Consider the following 20,378-nt stretch of genomic DNA (forward strand, 5'->3'; position numbering starts at 1 on the left):
TCCTTAGTCTGGTTCAGTTCAGAGGAAAACTGTTCCCTCATCCCCTGGATCCATCCCCTCTCCCAAGGGTATATTGGCTCCTCTGAAAGAATTTTGTTGATGGTTTCAATCAGAGGGCTCTGCAGTGTTTCCCAGCCTTAATCTCCTTGCACAGCAACATGCTGTCCCCACAAGTTCCTGCCCTGCTCTCCTTCAGGAACAATTCCACCCCAAGACATTTCTGGCTTTTGCTCCAACTTCTTTTGCATCTGTGGGCACATTTCTTGCCCTTTGTTGCACTATGATACCATGATAGAAGATGATTTTATTAAATTCTTCACAGTTCAATAAATTTATCTAAGGAGTTTTCCTTTCAGGACCAGGCTGGAGCAGGAGAAATAGGCTCATATAGAAGAAACTATTCCTTGTTAGGAAGAATAATAAAAGTATTGAAAAGTGTTGGAGTAGCCACTGGAATTTGGATATCTCCAGTTCCTGAAAGCTCAAGTGTCTCAACTCTTTACCCAGAATACAGCACAGTGTAAAGTGAGAATTTATATAATTCAGAAAAAACTTCTCCTTCAGAAAGATTTATTCCTAAACATGAGATAAATTAGTTTATATGAATAATCATAAAAGTAAAAGGTCTTCTGAATACTTCTGGAAATCGAATGGAATTCTAAAAATCCCTTCTTTTTACTCTTGTTGCAAATTTGTTAGTGTTTAAAAGTCACTGTTTGTTCTGTTTTGTCTTTCATAGTGTACTGCATTAATTTTTGCTTCTGAAGATACATACAGAATTCCAAACATTCCATTCTGATAAGGTAAAAAAGAATTTGTTTCAGTCTTTCAAAATAAGTTCCATGAAAACTGGCATGGTCCCCTAGCAAACTTCAGTTCCCTATGAGGAACATTTCCCCAATAAGCAAACATTCTTTTAAATAAATTTGAAGCAGAGTTATAAAGAAATAATTAATCCCAGATTTTAAGATGCTGAAAGTTTATTTGCTGTTTTCCTGGAGACAATCAGCCAATATTGCCTGTTGTTTCTTTGCATTGGCACCAACTGTTTTCATCCCACACTCCTTTTCATAAATAACACAATTCTAGCACCATCATTGATAGCTAACAAATTTCTTTGGCACCTATCACTTCCAGAAGGAAGGAAAATCCCCATGGAAGGTGTTGCCTTCCCCATCTGCAGCCCTTTTTACATCCCTGCTTATGTTTAGACTTGTTATGGGCATTTATAGCACCAAGTTTTCCCTGAGCAAAACAATTCCACCCTGGTTTAGGGGCTTCTTTTTTTTTGCTTGGTTGGTTGGGGGGTGTGTGTGTTTAGAAAAAGACAAAACCTCTGCCACAAGTCTGCCCCACTCCTCTAGCAGAGTGGGCAGAAAGGAAATAAATCTGTGCTGCTGCTGTGCTGGGGGGAGAAATTCCAAAATTTCCTCACCCAGCTCTGTCACTGGGCCCTGGTTAAAACTCACTACACTCTTAAATATAACATACAGATGTTATAATACACATATATTATATAAATATGCAGATGTAACTCTGTAGATCATCCCTTGCCAAGATGAGGCAAGAGAGAAAGAAAGAGAGAGAGAGAGAAAGAAAGAAAAGAAAAGAAAAGAAAAGAAAAGAAAAGAAAAGAAAAGAAAAGAAAAGAAAAGAAAAGAAAAGAAAAGAAAAGAAAAGAAAAGAAAAGAAAAGAAAAGAAAAGAAAAGAAAAGAAAAGAAAAGAAAAGAAAAGAAAAGAAAAGAAAAGAAAAGAAAAGGTCGAGCACAGCCAGGATGTCACTTGAGGACACGAGCTGAGGGACATGGGCACACAGGAAAATTCAGACAGTATTTACTGCAGAATTAAATAGCCTGTCCTAAAAACTCTTTCAGTATCCCTAAATGCACATTCAGTCCCACACTTGCCTAGATAAACATGGGGGCTCACTTTGAAATGAAAAAACCATCAGCTCACTGCTGGAAATGACAAGAGTGCCCTTAGTGTTGTTTCTTAAGGATTTCTTAAAGACAGTTGGCAGGAGGGAGGGAACACCTCACTTTGCCTGAATTCCTTTCCCCTCTTTGCTAAATAAAAGTTTTCTGAAAGCCACAGCGGGTCCTGTAACTTTAAACCTGAGCTGAGATCATAATTTTGGTGCTGACCGAACAGCGTGGGGAGGGCGGGCCTGGCTGCTCATCGAGGACCACTCAGGCTGCTCCCATCCCTGCTAAAGAAAATAATCCTGACTCCACTCAGTTTTCTCCAACTGTTCAGTTATCATCTGAGAAAACCTCCCCTCTTTACCCTACAGCTGCTAAAGGAATATTTGGAATACCAAAGTTGTTTTTTTTTTTTTTTTTTTCATTTTATCGTTTAATTCTCCGCTGCCTCTAAAAAAAAAAAAAAAATTCGAATTTGGATCCGTCTGGTTTCAGGATTGGAAAGCGACTCTCTAAGCAGATCAAACATGTTTATAAAAGTTCTACTCTTCATCTTCCTCCTCGGGAGTGTGCCTTTTGCAGCACTTGCTCAAGAAGGTAAGGAGAAAGTTTGGTTACAACTATTTCCAGCCTTTTCCTGTGATTTTACAGTCTCTGTGCTCTCCCCTGGGTTACCCAGTTACTCTGATTCGTTTGTAAAACTTCCTTTGAAATCCTTAAGCTGCAGCTGGGCACCTAGCACAGCTGTGATGTGGAAAGAAACACGGCAGAAGTTTTCTTGGATGGGTTTGACTCCATCAGGAAGGAATTTTGTGCGAGGGAGGGAGAGGAGCAGGGGCAGGGGAGGATTCCCTTGAAAACCCCCCTGGGCACACAGAGCAGCCTCTGCAGGCAGGGACTGACATTCAGGGTGTCATGGCATGAAAGAAACTTGTAAATCTGCTCATTCTGGAGTTTAACTCCGTGCTTAGAGACATTTCTTAGAATCTGAGCCTGAGGCAGGGCTTTGCTAGGTCTAACTTAGCCATAAGCAACATAAATACAATGAGGGAAACTAAACCAGGGGGAATTACTGCCAAAGACAGATATGAAAAGTGTGATGTACCAAAAAGATTAATTTGGAAAGTTATGCATTTTGAGTTTTATAAGAAAGATGCAATATACACTTTTAGGTAAAATAAATGTTTAAGTCTTCCTACAGCTGAAGGAGAAGAGTCTGGTTTGTTAATAGAAAATCAGAATTACTCTGACCAGGAATGTCACTTTGAAACTCAGACTTTCTGGGCAGTATTTGAGTCATGGATGAATGGCCATGAGGCAGAGTGGTCCATGGAACTGTTCCAAGGAGCAGCCTGCAGCTCCAAGCACCAGTGCTCTGAATAAGTAACTTTAAACTCAGCCCACTGCTCTTCGAAAGCACAGAGCTCCTCATCAGGCTTAGATCTGGGCACCCAAAGTGAAAAAAAATTACCTGATTTAGGCCAGACAATCAGTATCAACCTGCTGGGAAGGATGGAGCTATATTGATACTCACTGTGTGTGGATTTTGATTTGAAACTTCTAATGGTGCTCTGTTTGACAGAATATGAGGCTGAAATTTGGAGTTATGCTTCAAAATCTCACAGAAAAAAGTAAAATCAACAGATATTAGGCAAGTCACAAAAGTTGTTTTATAGGCTCACCCAGCCACCTTGTTTTTAAAAAGCATCTGCATTAAATGTACCAAAGTTTAGAGAAGTTAGAAATGAGACAAAACCACCACTGTTTTATAGAATTACCTTAAACAATCTAAGATACCAGAATGGGAGCTTAAAAGGTGATTCATCCTCAGGCTTTTGGAAAGTTTTTAAGCATATTCTCTCAACTCTGAAAGTAGTTCCAGGCTGAAACCCTACTAGTCATAAAAAAGATAAGAATATTTCCTGCTTGCAGAATCCTACCTCTGTTTATTACCTGTACAGTCTGCATTGAACTCCAGAGCTGGATCAAGAATGTGATTTACAGTATTGAAGGTTTTCTGTGTCTGTTTAGGTTGTGTGACTTTGTCTTCACATGGAGCCAGTCATTTGGGATAAGTTCCAGGAAAACAGACTCCAGATAAAATAAATCTGGAGTATTTAGAGTCTATCACTGCTGTTTACTGAGAACCATCAGCAATGACAAGTTAGAACAGACATGACATGACAATGCCACCTTGAACAATCATCTGACAGGGAGATGGGAGAAGGCTTGGCTTGCACAGTCTTGGTGGAGTGGCTTTATCCAGACTCATGAACCTCTGGGGAGCACAGTGTGGCCTGAGGGTTTTGGGGGAAAAGTCTCCTTCTGCCACCTCTTAACCTGGAACAGGCCATGGAGAAACCTGCAGCTACCCTTCCCTTATGGGTGGGCACTCCAGGTTCTAGATTGAGACCAAATGGAGAAAAGCAGCTTTGTTTGCATCAGGAAGCATATTTCCTACTTCCAAAAATATTATTATTATTATTATTATTATTATTATTATTATTATTACTATTATTACTATTATTACTATTACTATTATTGTTATTATTTATCATTATCATATTAGCAGATACATTTTGGCCCTGCTGATCTTGTTCACCATGTCAAAGCTCAGGCAAATCTTCCCACACAGAATCAGACCAAAGGAGCTGAGGTGGAAGTTGGCCTGAGCAAGCACCCAAAGCAGTGCTTTGCACATTTCAGCACATTTCCTGATTCCAAACCTTCCCATGGTATCATTGCAGGGAAGGAGATTACTCTGTTGGCTGTCACATCACATGAACAAAAATTAACATGATTGTTTAACAGGATACCACATGTCACTTGGGCTGTATCAACTGTCTATGTGCCTGATCTTACCCAGAGGCAAATATTAGATTATATTTCCTTATGCAAGGTGGGTTTATGCTAGGTCATGCTATGTTTGCCTTGGACTGAAAGTAAGAATGTGGACAGGATAATTCAGATTAAAAGTGTTTATATCATAAGAAAGGAAATTGAAATTTATAGCTAGCTATGAAGGACTAAAAAGTTTTCTGTTTTCCAAAATCACAACAAAGAATTTACCATATTCCAAGAAAAGATTGTTTCAAAAGGGTCCTGATTTACCCAAACTCTGTCACTATTTCAGTGGCAAAACTAAACAAGAAAATCAGGCAACTCTAAAGCCTTTTGAAAATCAAACTCTGTTTGGTTACAACTGCTGGTTGTAAACAAAATGTACAAGCAAGTGGAACAGTCACATTTGAGTCAAAAGGGACTCAGTTTCCTACTGAATAAACACTGCACAACCTTTCATCCTGCATGAAGAATGAGGAATACTCTTATATATGCCTCTTCATTATAGGAATCTAACTCTACATGTCCAACACCCAAGCCAATCATCACAGAAAGGAGAAAATCCTCTTGCTGAATCTCAGTTAGTAGGTCTGCAATTAGTGTATCTGAATTTTTCAGTGTCTTTGGGGAGGACCAGCAGAGAACAAATAAAACTGGATTTCTCCTCAGCTGGGCAAGCAGAGAGGTTTGCACATCTGCATCCCAACAGTTCATTTTTGAATCTGTAACTCCACAAACAAAGAAAAGAGTCATATTTAAGGGTGTACAAGTGGACCTTTCATTAAGTCAGGCTGCACACTAAAACTGGAAACAGAGAGGGCAGATTTTCAGCTCCTGCAATTCAGCAGTTTCTGCTGAATCTGTGTATTTACCTCAGACCAAGGACTTGTACAGCATCTGAAAACAAACAAACAAACAACAACCAAAGCAGCAAAGAGCCTGGAGAAGGTTTGGGTGAATAATGAGGCAGTGCAGGAGGTTTCAGGCTCCTCCAGGACCCTGGTGTGTCTCCATGTGTCACTTGGGGTGAGCCACAGCAGGACCACAGAAATGCCACTGGCCCAGCTCAGGCACAGGGGCTGGCCCAGGGGAAGGTTTATTTTGTTGGTTTGTTTGCTTTTTGTCTGGATGTGGTCAGGGGCTGCAGGATGGAACCCAAGTCCTGCCAGATCTGCCTCTTGTGGCCTCCCAGATCCTCTCAAAGGGCCCCTCTGATTTGTGATGTGCACAGACCATCCCCTCCACGGGGACTAATCCCACAGCAAGGCTCAGAGCTCTGCAGTGCACAATTTGCTACACAGAGTTTCAGAAAAAGATGTGGGATTGGGAGTATAGGTATGCTGGGATGTGCTAAAGAGAAACAAATGAGGAAAAATAAGAGACAAATGCACTATTGATTCCCAGCTCTCCATCTCAGAAGCTTGGCCAAAAACTCTCAAAGGACAGAGAAGCTGATGCTGAGCACATTCTCATGTTGCTTTATGACTTCCTCATGTTTTCTCCATCCTTGTGCTTGTTGATTACAAACACCACAACACCCAGCACAAACTGCAGCAGAATAATCCTTTGTGAGAGCACAACTCTGCTCACACCATCACCATTTTCAGGCAAGCATGTCCTCTGTCAGGAGAGCTGAGACACTGCTGAATCTGTAACTTAACTCCAAACCCATTTAAAAATGTTTTTATAACCGTGAAACCCATCCAAACATTAGCTAGTCTATTGTTAGTGGAGTATAAAAGTCAGACTAAACACATCTGAAGGGAACTTGCCTGCTGCATGGCAATGTAAAGTAGGTTGCCAAAAATCCCTGTGTGGACAGAATTAACACCTAAGAGTTTCCAGCTCAGTGTCTGGAGAGAGCATTTCAAACAAATGAGTTGAGGAACCTGCAAAACATTCTGCATGCAGATACAAAGGGTTAGAAATCTACAGCAAGGCAGCTGTGAAAGGGCACGTGGCTGTAGCCTCAGAGTCCAGGGAAGGAAGTAATTTAAGGAAAAAATTAGTTTATTACTGTATTAGAGGAAATTCCTTAATTCCTTTCATTTGCATTTACATATCCCAGTATGTGTGTGCAGATGTCTGCTTTGTGCTGCACATCTGTCCAGTTTGTTGATCCCTGACACCAAGTTTTGTACTTTTCTCCTTGTCTTGGCTGCAACTCTCCTTCCCAGTCAGCCACGAAGCAAAAGACTGAAAGTTCTGATTCTGCCACTTCACAGCAAGATACAAGAGACATTTACACCTTGATCACAAGTCCAGCCTTGTTGTTCATCCCTCACTGCTCAGAGGAAATAATTAGACTGTTAATAAAAACTGCAAACAGGGAAACAGGGTCATGGGGCAGCAAATCTCAATAAGAAAGCAATTTTATCCCATATTCATGGGATAGCAAGTCTGAGGTCAGCATATGTTATTAAAATCAAAAATTTGAAATACTCATCTCTAGTTCTGCAAGAAATATTTTAAAGGAATATCCTGTAATGGAGTTTGCCATTTCCTTCCTAATGCCCACTGATTTTACCATGCAAGACAAAGCTCAGGAATTTTCCAGCTTTCCCCCTCCCAGCTTTGTTTCATGGCTCTGGATCATCACACACCCCAAGCATTCAAAGAGCAGTTGCTTCTCTGCCCAGTTAAAGCACATTTTGGTTTGCTTTTCTGTCAGTAGAATCCTGTAACATTCAGAAGAAATGTGATTCACTTGAGGAGCAGCCGAGTGGTTCTCTGCCACTTGGCACTGTGGATTTAAACTCTGGCTCTGCTCCTCTGGCTAAGCCAGCCCCAGCAATAAAACCCATCTGGAGCAGGGTGTGGTGACCAGAGGAAATGTTTCTGACAATTCAGCAAAGCATTGTCATCACGAGTTACACGGAATACCTGACCAAAGGCAGTCATACCCTAAATAAGGCTGAGCTAAATCCTTCCTTGTGCTCCATGACCGTTTTCCAGCTGGCAGACACTTCCCAAAGTTTCTGGGATTCTGTCACCCAGCTTCCTTTGTTATATATAGTAAGCTGTCAGTCTTTGTCTAAGGAAAATGCAGAAAGCACTTCAGGATTTAGACAGTACATACTCTCTCCTGAACAGTCTAGACACTTAAATACACGCCAGGGGATTTTTAATGGCGTGACAGATGACTCCAACTCCCAGAAAGAATTAACAGAAAGAAAATGCCAATGTTGTGATCCCAAAAGGATCACAGGCCAAGGACACTGAGCTCTCTGGATATGCAGATATGATTGTGCAGGAGCCCCAGGTACAAATGAGAATTTCAGTTCTTGTTAACAAATTTCCCTGCTCTTCTGAAGCCTGAATATTTTAACTGTCCAAAGATTCAAGTTGCAAAATACAACCCCAGAATTCACTATGTTATAATCTTCAAACCCTTGCATTTTCAAAAATTTTGTGGCTTGGATTTGGCAGTGTTGAACAATTTCACAACACAAGAGACACCTGTACACTTTATTAAAAAATCCGAAAGTATAAAAATAATGGAAAACTATTCTCAGACAAAATTAAGGTAATGTTGTAGGTTTTGGATGTGACTCTGGAATACACTTGAATTGAGGATGAAGCCAAATCACAGACAAAACTGCTTTTGGAAATTACAGAGCTGCTGTATTTAAAAGGCAGATCCCTTGAAAATAAAAAAAATACATATTTTAAACCTCCACCACCATGAATAGAAGTTTTCACTGAACTACAACAGAACTGACTCCAATAATGAGATACTGACTGAGACTCAGTTTGCTCACACTCAAACAAAGGTCTCTAAGTGAAGAATACTTCTGCAGAAAGGGAATTCCTGTATGAGGACATCAATGCTGAATGAAATGCAGTCAAAACAGGATGGTCAGCACACACATCCATGCACAGCTCTTCAAACAACACCACTGGGTCTGAGACAATTCCGGAAGCAGATCCTGAAAACCATCAGTCAGCCCCAGATGTTTGCTCAGTTACATCTCCAACAGAAAAGTGATATATCCCAAGTGACCCATCCTGCTAAACTCTGCTAGCTAATATTTTTAGCTGTTATAAATAACTGAAACGGGTTTTACTTTTTTTCTTTATATATATTTTTTTTTTCATGTAGAAGCAGAGGGCAATGAGCAAAAGGCAATGAGCAAAAGATTATTGCAGTTCTTGCTGGAGGGAATCCTTTAAGGTTTGCCATTTTTATCTCCTGGTCTCATCAGAAATGGAAACATTCTATTTTGAGGGCTTCCTATTTCAAGGACTTACAGGCTTACAACTGCCTTTACCCACTAGTGTTTGGGTTTAGTCAGGTTTACACAAGGAAAGAAACGAGATCCTACAACATTTTTCATCCTCAGAAGGATCTTTGTTGGTTTTGGAGACACCTGAAAGAAATGCTAATGAACAACAGTTTTACAACTCCCTCTCCTTTCCAACACAACCAGTGTGCTTTGAAAGCAGCCCTAAGAGGTTTCTGTCCCTGTGCATGCAAGGAGTGAGCTCAGCTCCCCCTAAGTGGGTCAGGGGATGCTTAAGCATGGGAGGTGTTCAAAGTAGTATTAAACTTTTAAAGACATCAACTTTTGTCCTGGTGTGAGAAGCTGCAGCCTGAGAGCAGCTGGAACTTTGAACTGAAGGGCTCCCAGCTGGAGCTCTGGCAGGAGGGATGCAGTGACTAATTCACATCTGCAGCAATGTATAGAGGAGGCTCCTCTGGAGACCCAGCACTGTGAGGCAATGCTGTTGTTTACAGCCTAAGATAATATTAAGAACACATGCAGAAGCACCATTTAACCCTGACTCTTGCTACATTTGGCCCACATCAAAACCAAGAAATGACACCAGCACACACCCCTTCAATCCCAGTTACATTCCCTTTGAAGTCAGTGGTGCTGAGCCTTGGACTGGGTACAGTGAAAGAAGCTTAAAGTTCAGTAATGTGTCCCAATTTTTAATTATTTATGACTTTCTCCAACAAAGAGCTGTCTAGTATCCAGTGTCCCTTCCTCCAAATGCAGAGCACTGATGATAAATTGCCTCCCAGACTTTCTCTGGTAATGGTTTGGTAGTGTGTAACCACCACCCAGCCACCTCCACTGCTGGTCTAAACTGAACCTGGAAATTAGTCCAGGGACTTTTGTGCATCAAATACAGAAACCTCAGCTTGAACAGGGCTGGGGCAAAACCTTCAGGCTGACAGAAACCAGATCAGCCTGGGCTTTGGGCACTTCATAGGGAAGCAATTCCAGTTTCCCTCTGCAGTTAAGGAAAGACAGCACTGCCAAGGGTGACCCAAATCTCAGGTGAGCTGAATTATCTTCTAGAGGTATTTATTTTTCCCTACAGGCTATAAAAGAAGATAAGGGCAAGCAGACACTTTATTTAGGTGCCTTTATTAAGCACCTAAAATTAGGCAAGATTAATCTGGGCCACCTCCTTTTGTCACTCAGTACTGAGAGGGCAAAGGCACTGAAATAGGTTTTCTACACTCATGGCCAAGAACCTGCAACAAGTGTCACAGGAAGAAAAATTATTTTATGTTTCTTTGTGACATTCATTAATTTTCTACACCTTTCCTGTGTGAAATGCTTTCTTTCCTGCCTTCACTATCAGGCAATTTTCAGGGCTGAAAGCTCCTGCCATGCCAGGAGTGTAAGCAGCTTCTCTCAATAAGCTGCTTGTAGTTACATACAAAATTTATTTCACCTTCTACTGGGGGATTTTCCTCTAGTAATTGGTTTTCTCCATCTGTGCTTATTTTCAACTAGTGAGAAAAGGATGTTTTTTCATTTCTGACTGGGATTACAAGGTAAACTGGTCCATACACATTTGTGTTGCTGAGTTCTATTGCCATTTCTTTGTTCACACTTAACACTTACATAACCATGATTGTACTTCACAATGTTGTATTTTAAAGTTATTATTATAAGCAAAAAAATAAGGATTATAAAATAGTGCTATATCTTAAATCACACTGATATTTAGAGAGTGTCTAAATACACAACAAAAAGTCAGCCCCCTTCATGCTTCTCCAACAAAACCTGGGGTATTTCAATCAAAAATGACCAAATCATTATTTTTACCATCTAATTTGGAACTCTGATTTACCCTGTTCTAGACTTTCCATGGATTATAAAGTGATTTCTGGGAGATTGACTGGCTTAATTAGCCACTTTATTTGGGCTCATGTTGGCATAACATGAATATAGTTTTTTATCTACTACTGCCTAAAGTACTACCAGCACACCAGCTCCTAAATAAGCTGTATCTGTATTCAGGTTTATAAGGATACAGAAATATAAAATTCTACTTACTTCAGTAAACATGGAACTAGAAATCCAAGTTTAGTTCAGTGTTTGGTTTCTTGGCAATGGGACAAAGCTCTGAGTCTTATATTGGTGGAGATGGATAAAAATTTTCTAGTTTGGTTCAGAAAAGAGTTTTGGGAGCAAAGGAAAAATATTTGCAAGTTTCCAGTAGAATTCAAATAAGAGTTTTGAGCAAAACCAGGGGCTCTTTTTCTCAATGGCAAATCATTCATCTTCTGCATGAAAAATTTCCTTTAAGCTGCCAGTACATTTTCTTTACCAATTTTAAAATTAAATATTAGCTTTTTAATTTCAAATAACGTTTTTATATTAAAAAGGACACATAAAAATTATCAAAATTTAAATGGAATTCACAATTAAAGAAAACCAGTTTCTGAGTGATATCTGTACAGGTGATCCAAAGAGATTCTACATTTTTTTTTATTTTTGACTGCTCTCAACAAAATGCCCATCCTTCCTAATTTCAGTCACTAAACAAAAGCTGTTTACTTACCTCTATATCATGTATAAAAAAAGTTGGGTGCATTTAGGAGTAGTAAAGTTTTCCATAAAAACTATTTGGAACCAATCTAACAATTCAGGAATTGTCTAACTTCATATGCAGAGGAGACCAGAATGTTTTTATGTCACTCAATAAAAAGTGTAATTAGCAGAAATAGTGTTACAATTTAATAAAACAAAGAGGTTGTGGATATTTCTTGTATCTAAGATATTCAAATGGCACAGCAATTTTCATTTTTAAAAGAGCTCCTGTGAAGAGCTGCCCTTCTTCTGATCTGGCTGCTTTGACAAATAGAAGTTAGATGCATAATTTGAATCCAGGAAAGAAGTTTTCAGAATTTTTTGGTGCTTTTTTGGCCTGAAATACTTGCTCAGGACATTTACTTTTAGCTCTTTGCTTGAGTTTCAGCACTGGGATCTGGAATTGGCAGGACCCTCCTGCCCCAGGCACAGGAGGACAAGCAGCCTCACCTGGCTGGAATTACAAACTGCCAGGAGCTCTCACTCCACATTAACATCACACTCTGCCTCTCACAGGTTTATGAATCAGCACAAAATGGGATTAAATAATACTTAGGTTTTCAGCACATTCTTGGTACTGCCAGTTGTCTCCATACTGCTGTGTCTTCCCTGTTCTATTCTCATTTCCCTCCCAATGAATTCTGGCTGTATTTGTAAATTAACAGCACTGTGTGGGCCAAAATCTAAACATCCATTTTATCAAAGAGCACAGATGAACTAAGGGTCTAGAACAAAATAAAAACCCCTTACACTGTTATCTAAAAACTCAAATTATGGCAACTAGGGTTTGCAACTTTAGGAAAGCCTCAGGACTGATTTGTGCAGGAATATTTCCAAACTATAGCTGCACCCATAAACATTGATGACAGCTCTAAAAATAAAGATTGCAGCTGGGGCTGAGCTGAAAGATGGGAGAAAGCTTTTACTGTTTTAGAAAATGGAAGATGCTTGAAGTAACCTATCCCAATATATAAGTTAATGCTTAGCTTGAAATCTGGAATCATCACATCCACTTTGGAGAAACTTCTCTTAATAAAAAAGGAAATCTTTTCTTGGACAAAATGTTAGTAACCAGTGTGTTTCAAGGTTGTACCAGAGTTAAGTGATGGGCACTTCAGCTTTCCTTTGGAAAGGAGTACAGCAGAATTCAGATTAATTCCAAATAATTTCCCATTCCCATGTGGGCAAGGGCAGGGAGACAGAGCACTACCCAGAGGTCATTTTTAACAAAGTTTATGTGTCAGAGGAGGCAGAACATGTGACTAGCAAGTAAAATCCTGACTCATTTTCTAAAATTTTATTCAGCAAGCTCAGTTCTAGAAGGAGAAGAAAGTACAACCATCGATTTCAGAGACAGAAATGACACAGAATTTGAAGAGCTACCAACAATGGTGAGTATATAATGCTAATTAAAGATCCTTTTTATTCACTGCCACTTCCCACCTCTTCCAATTCAGTTTCTCTCAGTTTCAGTGAAACTAAACTCAAAAACTACTTTACAAAAACCCACTGGAAAAAGGCAGGTCTGCAGAACTCTGCAGCCTCCTACACCTTTTGCAGCTCTAGCAAGAGATCTGATGTAGAAAGCCTCTAGCTGGGAAGGCAGATCAGCTTATCTTGGTTTGTTTTGGTCACTGTTCCCATGTCAGACATGAGAGGTGACAGCCAGGAAAGCACCCACGCCTGACAGACCAAGACATTTAAATGTTACTTTATACATGTAGACTCAACGTGCCAAGGTTTTCTTTTCCCTCTTTTCCTCCCAGTTCTTGTCATTGCCCACAAGACTACAAAATGTAACAAATCTCTTGCAGTTTGGAGAACTGAAGACCACAGAAAGTAGTTTTGTCCTGGATGGAGAAAGTGAAAATGCTACTGCTTATGAAGCTAACACACAAAGTGTTGATGGTAAAAATCCCTTTCATTTCTATTTTTACATATCAAAGCTCTACTGACATCTACTAAACAATGCCTGGAAATTTCAAACACCTTCTCAAAGTTCATTTGCTCACTTTCTATCAAAAGAACAACCTCAAACCATTGTGACAAAGTCAATAAATTTTCCCTGATATAGCCTTTCAGATTGGAAGGCAGTTTGTACAAAGCTGGGTGGGTAATTATTGTTTTTCTGCTTTGCAGGTGAACGGAGTGGGGAGCCAGAGGAAACTGAAGAAGGTATTAAAGAGATTTGATTATAAAGACAAGGGGGATGTACCTGCCAGGCAATTCCCCTTCCAGCAGCCCCTCCTGTGCCCGTGCCATGAGTGAAGGTCTCAGGGGAGGCACAGCCTGCTCCCTGAGCTGCCTGCCCTGCTCACCTGGGCACTGTCTCCACACCCACATCCATGGGCAGCCCTTCAGCCCAAAGGCACCCTTGAACATCCAAACCTACTCCAGAATTCACAAGACATAAGAAATTTCCCCAAGGAACAGCACCATGTCTATCAGTAGCTTCTTATCACTTGTCTCCACGAGACACATACTAACATTCCCAATTTCTTCTTTCAGGTGGTCTGGGAACAATTGCACTGGTTGGAATAATTGTTGGGATCATCGTTGCAGTTGGAATCCTTGCAGGAATAATAATTGCAGCTGTAAGGAAGATGTCAGGCAGGTACTCGTAAGTAAATTGCTCTTCAGGCTTTTTCTTCAAGCACCTTCCCCTGAGCAGGGCCACAGGAAGCACTTGGGAAGTTTCTAAGGTTTCTATTTTGACAAAAGAACCAATTTTGCAGTTCTGCAGTGCCTTAGGCAGACTCCAGAGCTGGCAGTGTGGTGTGGGGTCTGCATGCTCCCAGGTGCTTCAGATGAACTTCCCAGTGTGCACAGGCTGCTGTAATATCAGTGTAAATCAGTGCCTGGGCTGGGACTGCTCTGGTGAGCAGAGTCATTACCAGGAAATGCAACAGGACCAAGGTCCAGAAGTGGTGGACAACATGTGAACACTGGGGGATGATCTCTACCTTATTTTTTGGTGACAAAAAAATCTAAAGAGTAAGGAATGAGAAAACCTCAGAAAACTGAGTATATACTGTGGTCCAGGAGAAAGTAAAATAGGAACTAGGAAGAGAAATAAAGATGTGATAGGAAAGACAAAGAGGAGGAGGAAAAAAGATCATGTAACTTACATTTGGGTAATGATGAACAATAAAATGTCTGCTTTTTGTTTTCCAGGCCCTAAACACAGTTGAAACAAGCAACCATGCCATTCCATGCCAGAAAATACAAGTGCTTCTTATTTTATACAAACTAAAGACTATTCCTGTGTTTGTGTGAGAAGATGATCCATGGAAAATATAGTTGAAGAATTTCAGACCTATGGGGATACCACACAACTCTAAGGACCACCCTTGCACAGATCAGGGAACATTTCATAGGATTTTTTACTCACCAGAATTTTATTAGAAGAAAAAGATTTTGCAGTAAGAATAAAAACCCTGCAGCAAAGAGATGTACATCTGAAATGTGATTTGCAGGTATTATGTGCTTGGGTTTTAAATGCTACCAAAGATTATTTCACATTACATTCTATGTATTCTTTTAAAACAAAAACAAACAAAAAAACAAAGGTTTTGGCTGGTTGAGTGCTCCTGGCATGTTTATCTACCACATGATGTATCAAAAAGGAGGAATTAGCTTCAGTGAAACCAGTTATCTACAGTAGGAAAATACTGGATATTGGAAGCTAAAATCCACTACTGATACAGATTTTTTTCTCTTGATACTTATATTATTTTGTGGCAAAATAGGGTAGGTCTGGCTGGAACTGACCTACCAACTGAAAGCTTGCTTGTCTGACTATGGCATCAGGAATTTCCTGCCTTCTCTTGTTGCAGGAATTGAAATACACATCCTGAATTAAGGGGTGCTTGGAAAATACCCAGTTTTGATGGGTCACTTTAGAGCTGACATGTAGAAGCTTTAGAATTAGCTTAGGCTGTGGTTTTTCTTTATGCCTGTCCCATTTCCTACCTGTACAGTTGATTTATTTGACAACATGTGCAGCACCAGGTCAGAATGTGTCACTGAGGTGAGATGCAGCTGTGGAGTCTGCAGCTTTTCTGGGGCATATTTAGAGCAGCACAACCTGAGTGTGCAGAGCTCAGAGCAAAGGCTTTGCATGTCAAGTGCATCAGGTTTCCTAAATTTTATGGCACTTCAGTGTTTGGTGTAAAAATCATGATAATCAGTATCATCATCCATTGTTACATTTGTCAGCTTGTCTGTGTTTGCTTTTCTGTTTCTTTCATGTGCCTTGAACCATCATATATCAATACAATCTTTGGAAATAAAAATCATAATATAAACTCCATCATTTTACAATAATTTTTCTTAGTTTTCTTTAAAAAAAAGTGAAATGTCTTAAATTTCCTTCAATTTTCCTGATTTATTTTGCTATTTGCCTTATCAATGAAATGTTTATAACCAACTCACTTGACACAGATAAATGAAACTATAACTGAAACTTAAACATATGAGAGAAAACTAATTCAGAAGTTTTTAGTTCTGGAGCTGATGTGATGAGACCCTCAGTCTGTGACCAAGCAGTTAACTTAATCTTTATCTTTGTGTAAATTCATATGAAAGCAGGAAAATTCCAGTTTTGTCTTCTTGCACCAAAAGAATATTAATTCTGCTAGCCTCAGTTTAACAATTTCTTCTCTGTACTGAGAAATACCCCATAAGGTGCTCTAATGCCTGCTCAAATGCATGGCATATGGAATTATGAATTATTCACCCATTGGAGGGAATAGCACAGATGTCACCAGTTTCTTCTGCATCAGCTCAGTCACTGCTAATTTGCAAATACCAAAATGAGGAAATCTTTCTTATGCCATCAATAGTAACAATTTGATAAATGTATGGCAGAGAAGCTTTCTGGGCAGCTCTGAATTTCCCTGGGTCATGGACAGAAGAGTTGAACAGGCTCAAGGACACTGTGGTTTGTTCCTACTCCAGAAGCCATTTTAACTTCACAGCTACTTAATTTTTCTGGTCTTAACTTTGCCTTTATAGTCACCCCCTTGTTCAAGGCCAGTTTTTTTAATCTTGGGTAAAAACCAACCCTTGAACAAATGGCCCATGCTCCACTGAAACCTTTAGGGGGCCTCCAGCACTGGAGACTCAGTACTAAATATTGTGCTATACTAAACCTGACCAACGAAAACATGAAGACAATTTCCTTCTGATTATCAGCTGGAGTCCAGGATACTCAGTTCTGGCTAAAGAAAATGAGGATTCCAAAGAACCAGAAGATATCTCTCATTTTGAAAATTCAGCAACTGCTGCTGCACTGATACATTCAATATCCTGATGATTCATACACCTTGCTGCCTGGAAATCTCAAGTGCAGAACATTCCAGTCAGCTTCAAGCAAACCTCAAAAAACAATGGAAAATTCATTAAAATCTTGTACATTTGTTACTGATCTATGTGTTACTGAATCCTTAATTTAATTAATCTGTAATTTCATGAACAAACATGAATCCACTGCAGCATTCTGTGACTGAGCTGTCATTGCCTTGCATTCTCCAGCTTCCTGTCACTGGTCCAGGACCTCAAAGGTGGGTTGAACACGAGCTGTGCAGGTTTTTGGAGGATTTTCTGCTTTGTGAGAAGTCAAACAGCACATTGTCCCAGGGCAAATAAATCCTTCTGTGAGCTGAAATGAGTGATTGCTTGCACAACCCAGGCCAAGGTCAGGAGACTTCCTATGCATGAGAACACACGAGGAAACAACAGCTCCACACTCTCACCAGCTGGCCAAGCTTGACTTTTATTCACAGGGAGCAACACTCAATAAATCAACACTTGCTTTTAACTTAAAGTCCTCACTCCTGATCATATTCATTCCTTTAGAGTTAGCAACAATAATGTTCCCTTTTGCAGCTTGGCTTTGAGTCATGAATGTGGCTCTCCAGAACAGACAAGCAGGCACCAGGCTTCCTGTGAGAATGCCAGATGTCACTAAAAAATATCATAAACATAGTTGTCCCCCTTGCATTTGTGTCTGTGGGGAAGATACACAGCAGCAGTAACCATGAAAGCAGTGATTTGATACCTCAATATTTATAATAGTTCTGGACATCAACACAGCAATTCTTACAAGAGTTCATTTCAGGTGTTTTTCCTGTAAGAACAGAAAATGTCAGAAGAATTAATTCAAGAAAACCAGCACTAAAAAAAGTATGCACCAAAAGGATTATGGAGATTGACTTATTCCTATAAATTTAATGAGTATTCATTTAGAGTTAAATACCAATTAAAACATGCAGCAATTGCTTAGTATTTTAGGAACACTGCACTACACCATTGCAATTATCTTAACCACATCCTGTTTTATTGAAGGGTAAGGACACCCTGCACATTAACACCTCTGTAAAGAGTTCAAACTCAAAAACACTGATGCATCATTCACAGGATGGCAAGTACTGCCAGATGAAGTGACTTGTCAAAGGTTACAACAGGTAAGAGAAAAGCCACCAAACCAGGAAACTTTAACTATTAAAGCATTAGTCCTGTCACAACTTCATATTGGTTCAAAAAAGTGATGTTCCATTACATTTTACAGTAACACCATTCTTAATATTCTTCAAGACAGGAATATAGGATACAGAGCAAAAAATCCCCTTACTGAATCTCCTAGAGCACTCAGGTCAGAAGTGTGCTTGAGGTGCTTTTGATGAGGAACAATCCAAAATTAATTTCTCTGGCACCAACAGAAATTTTGCAGTGTTGGTGCTGCTGAACCACTCTAAAGCTGAGGTCATATCTGGCCTGCACTGTGCCTGGAGACACCTATTTGTAACTTCACCAGCTGAAATATCAGATTGGCCATACCTGTCCTTCTGCAGACAGCATTTTTAAGCTAAAGGATTAATCATACTGAAATTCCCAGCTTTTTTTTTTTTTTGCTTGACAACCCCTGATGGATGCAGAAGGTAACAGGGGATCTGTAACTTAACACCAGGTGCCATAATGAGGAGGCTGAATTAATGCTTTGTACACTTTTCACAGCTGCAGCCTGGAGGTATTTACAGATAAATAAACTGAACATCACTTTGGCCACGTGCCTTTGTCCAGACCTTGTGGATTTAGGCATCAGACCAAACCCACAGCTCCCCCTGCTCTGCAACAAACAGTTGGGCTGCAACACAAAGATCCCCATTCAATCATGGGCTTGTTCAGCTCCTCCAGGCTTGAGAAGTCAGATTTTCAGACTCTGGTAAATGCTAAACTGGCAAATGTTGCAGCAGGCAAAGGAGTGCTGCACATTCCATGAATTTTCAAAGCTTTGTTCTGTCTCCAGAAGGCAGTTGGAAAGGATGAGTGATTATTGAGAGTTCAGAACCAAAACCAAAGGGTGACATGCATTAAAAAAGAGGAAAATGGAAGGAGAAGTGAAGGTAGAGAACTGCAACACTCTGTCTTTACTAAAACTTAATTTTTATTCACATTTCCAGCTAAAATGGAACAATGGACTTGCCAGCCTGTGGGACTACTTCAGATGCTAACCCACATCAGTACTTGCATCAGGGGAAAAAAAATCCTAAAAATGTTACAACCTTATCTTCTGACAGGAAAGGCAGTAAGAGTGACACTGATGGAACACAGCAACAATTCCAGTAACAGCCAGTAAAAAAAGCTGGGTTTTGAAGGGGAAGATGGTCCTATTGAAGGGAAATCTGTCCTGCTCTTCAGAGAACCCTGGGGCTTCTTTCTCCCACACAGAACTAGAAAATATCAGTGTTTAAGAACCTGGATTTCAATGTACTGCACAAGCCCTTTAGTTAAATTTTTCTTACAATTACTGGTAATAACTCGAAGGCAATACTGACCAGCAACTGAGTTAAGTCACTGACTAGAAGTGGATGAACCTAAATCCTTATTGAAATACTCCCTCCTTCCTTCCAGAATCACCAAACATTTTCTAACAAGGTGATTTTAAATGTCCTGGTGTTTGTCTTAGGAAATTAATACTGTATGTCTCATTTGAGCTGGGATGCAACTCCATTTCCTGCCTTTATGAACCATGTTATCCTCAAATAGCACATTCCTTTGAGTCCTGTGGTTATTCTGCCTCATGACATTTGGTTCATCCTATGCAGGAAACAGGGAAGGAATTAGCAGGTTCAGCAGGTGTGCTCAAGGGAGAAGAGACAGGAATGTCAGCTCTTCCTCATTTCCTATCCACCACAGGAATAAACCCCCAGGAGTTGAATAAGCAGAATAACTGAGCACAGTGTAGCACATTCCATCTTCCTTCTTGAAGGAATGTCCTCTCCTGTACATCAGGCACTGGGGCAATTTACTGAGAAATAAGGGACAGCCAGAGCTGTTTTCCTGCCTAAGCTCCTACAAACTGTTTAGTCAAAGAGAACTGAGAAAAGTCCACTTCTCACCACTTAGACAGAACTTTACATATAGGTGACCTAGAAGCCAGCCCTTAAATATATAAACATTATATATATACATAGATATTTTATATGTGTATATATATACATACACACATATATATAATATTTATATACAGCAAGTTGTATGTAAAAAGTACAGCTCACTTTTACAGTAGAGCAAAGGCAAAGTAGTGGATAAAAAAATTTCTGTCACTATAAAGTGGAAAAATTCATTGGTGTAAGTTGCTGTTCAAAGTTCCCTCTGTGATCCAGACCTGGATCCTTCCTTAGCCTGAAGAAACTACTCCTGGAACTAAGATCTGAGTCTTTGTAATAGACAAAATATTAATGAGGTCATGTAAGCATAGATTACTATTAATCA

At 39.9% G+C, this 20,378-nt stretch overlaps 1 protein-coding gene across 2 annotated transcripts; it reads left to right on the forward strand.

The window, feature by feature from the left end:
* The first annotated feature begins 2,160 nt into the window (after positions 1-2,160).
* Positions 2,161-15,910, forward strand: PDPN (podoplanin). 2 transcript variants are annotated; one of them, XM_056508328.1, is made up of 6 exons: positions 2,161-2,520; positions 12,906-12,991; positions 13,415-13,508; positions 13,740-13,775; positions 14,109-14,220; positions 14,775-15,910. In XM_056508328.1, the coding sequence occupies exons 1-6, from the start codon at positions 2,451-2,453 to the stop codon at positions 14,779-14,781; spliced, it is 405 nt and encodes a 134-aa protein (XP_056364303.1). In that variant the 5' UTR covers positions 2,161-2,450; the 3' UTR covers positions 14,782-15,910. The 2 variants fall into 2 exon arrangements, with proteins under 2 accessions (XP_056364303.1, XP_056364304.1); XM_056508329.1 differs by having other exon boundaries at positions 2,167-2,520; positions 14,109-14,214.
* The last annotated feature ends 4,468 nt before the right edge of the window (positions 15,911-20,378 follow it).

This window comes from Oenanthe melanoleuca, chromosome 21, assembly GCF_029582105.1.
Source record: "Oenanthe melanoleuca isolate GR-GAL-2019-014 chromosome 21, OMel1.0, whole genome shotgun sequence".
In the NCBI taxonomy this organism is placed as follows: Eukaryota; Metazoa; Chordata; class Aves; order Passeriformes; family Muscicapidae; genus Oenanthe; species Oenanthe melanoleuca.

Bases quoted from the DNA above. Each gene is read 5' to 3' on its own strand.
- PDPN (XM_056508328.1), top strand. From the start codon at position 2,451: ATGTTTATAAAAGTTCTACTCTTCATCTTCCTCCTCGGGAGTGTGCCT. The intron at 12,992-13,414 runs GTGAGTATATAA...AATCTCTTGCAG, and splicing joins TTGAAGAGCTACCAACAATG to TTTGGAGAACTGAAGACCAC. The intron at 13,776-14,108 runs GTATTAAAGAGA...TTCTTCTTTCAG, and splicing joins GCCAGAGGAAACTGAAGAAG to GTGGTCTGGGAACAATTGCA.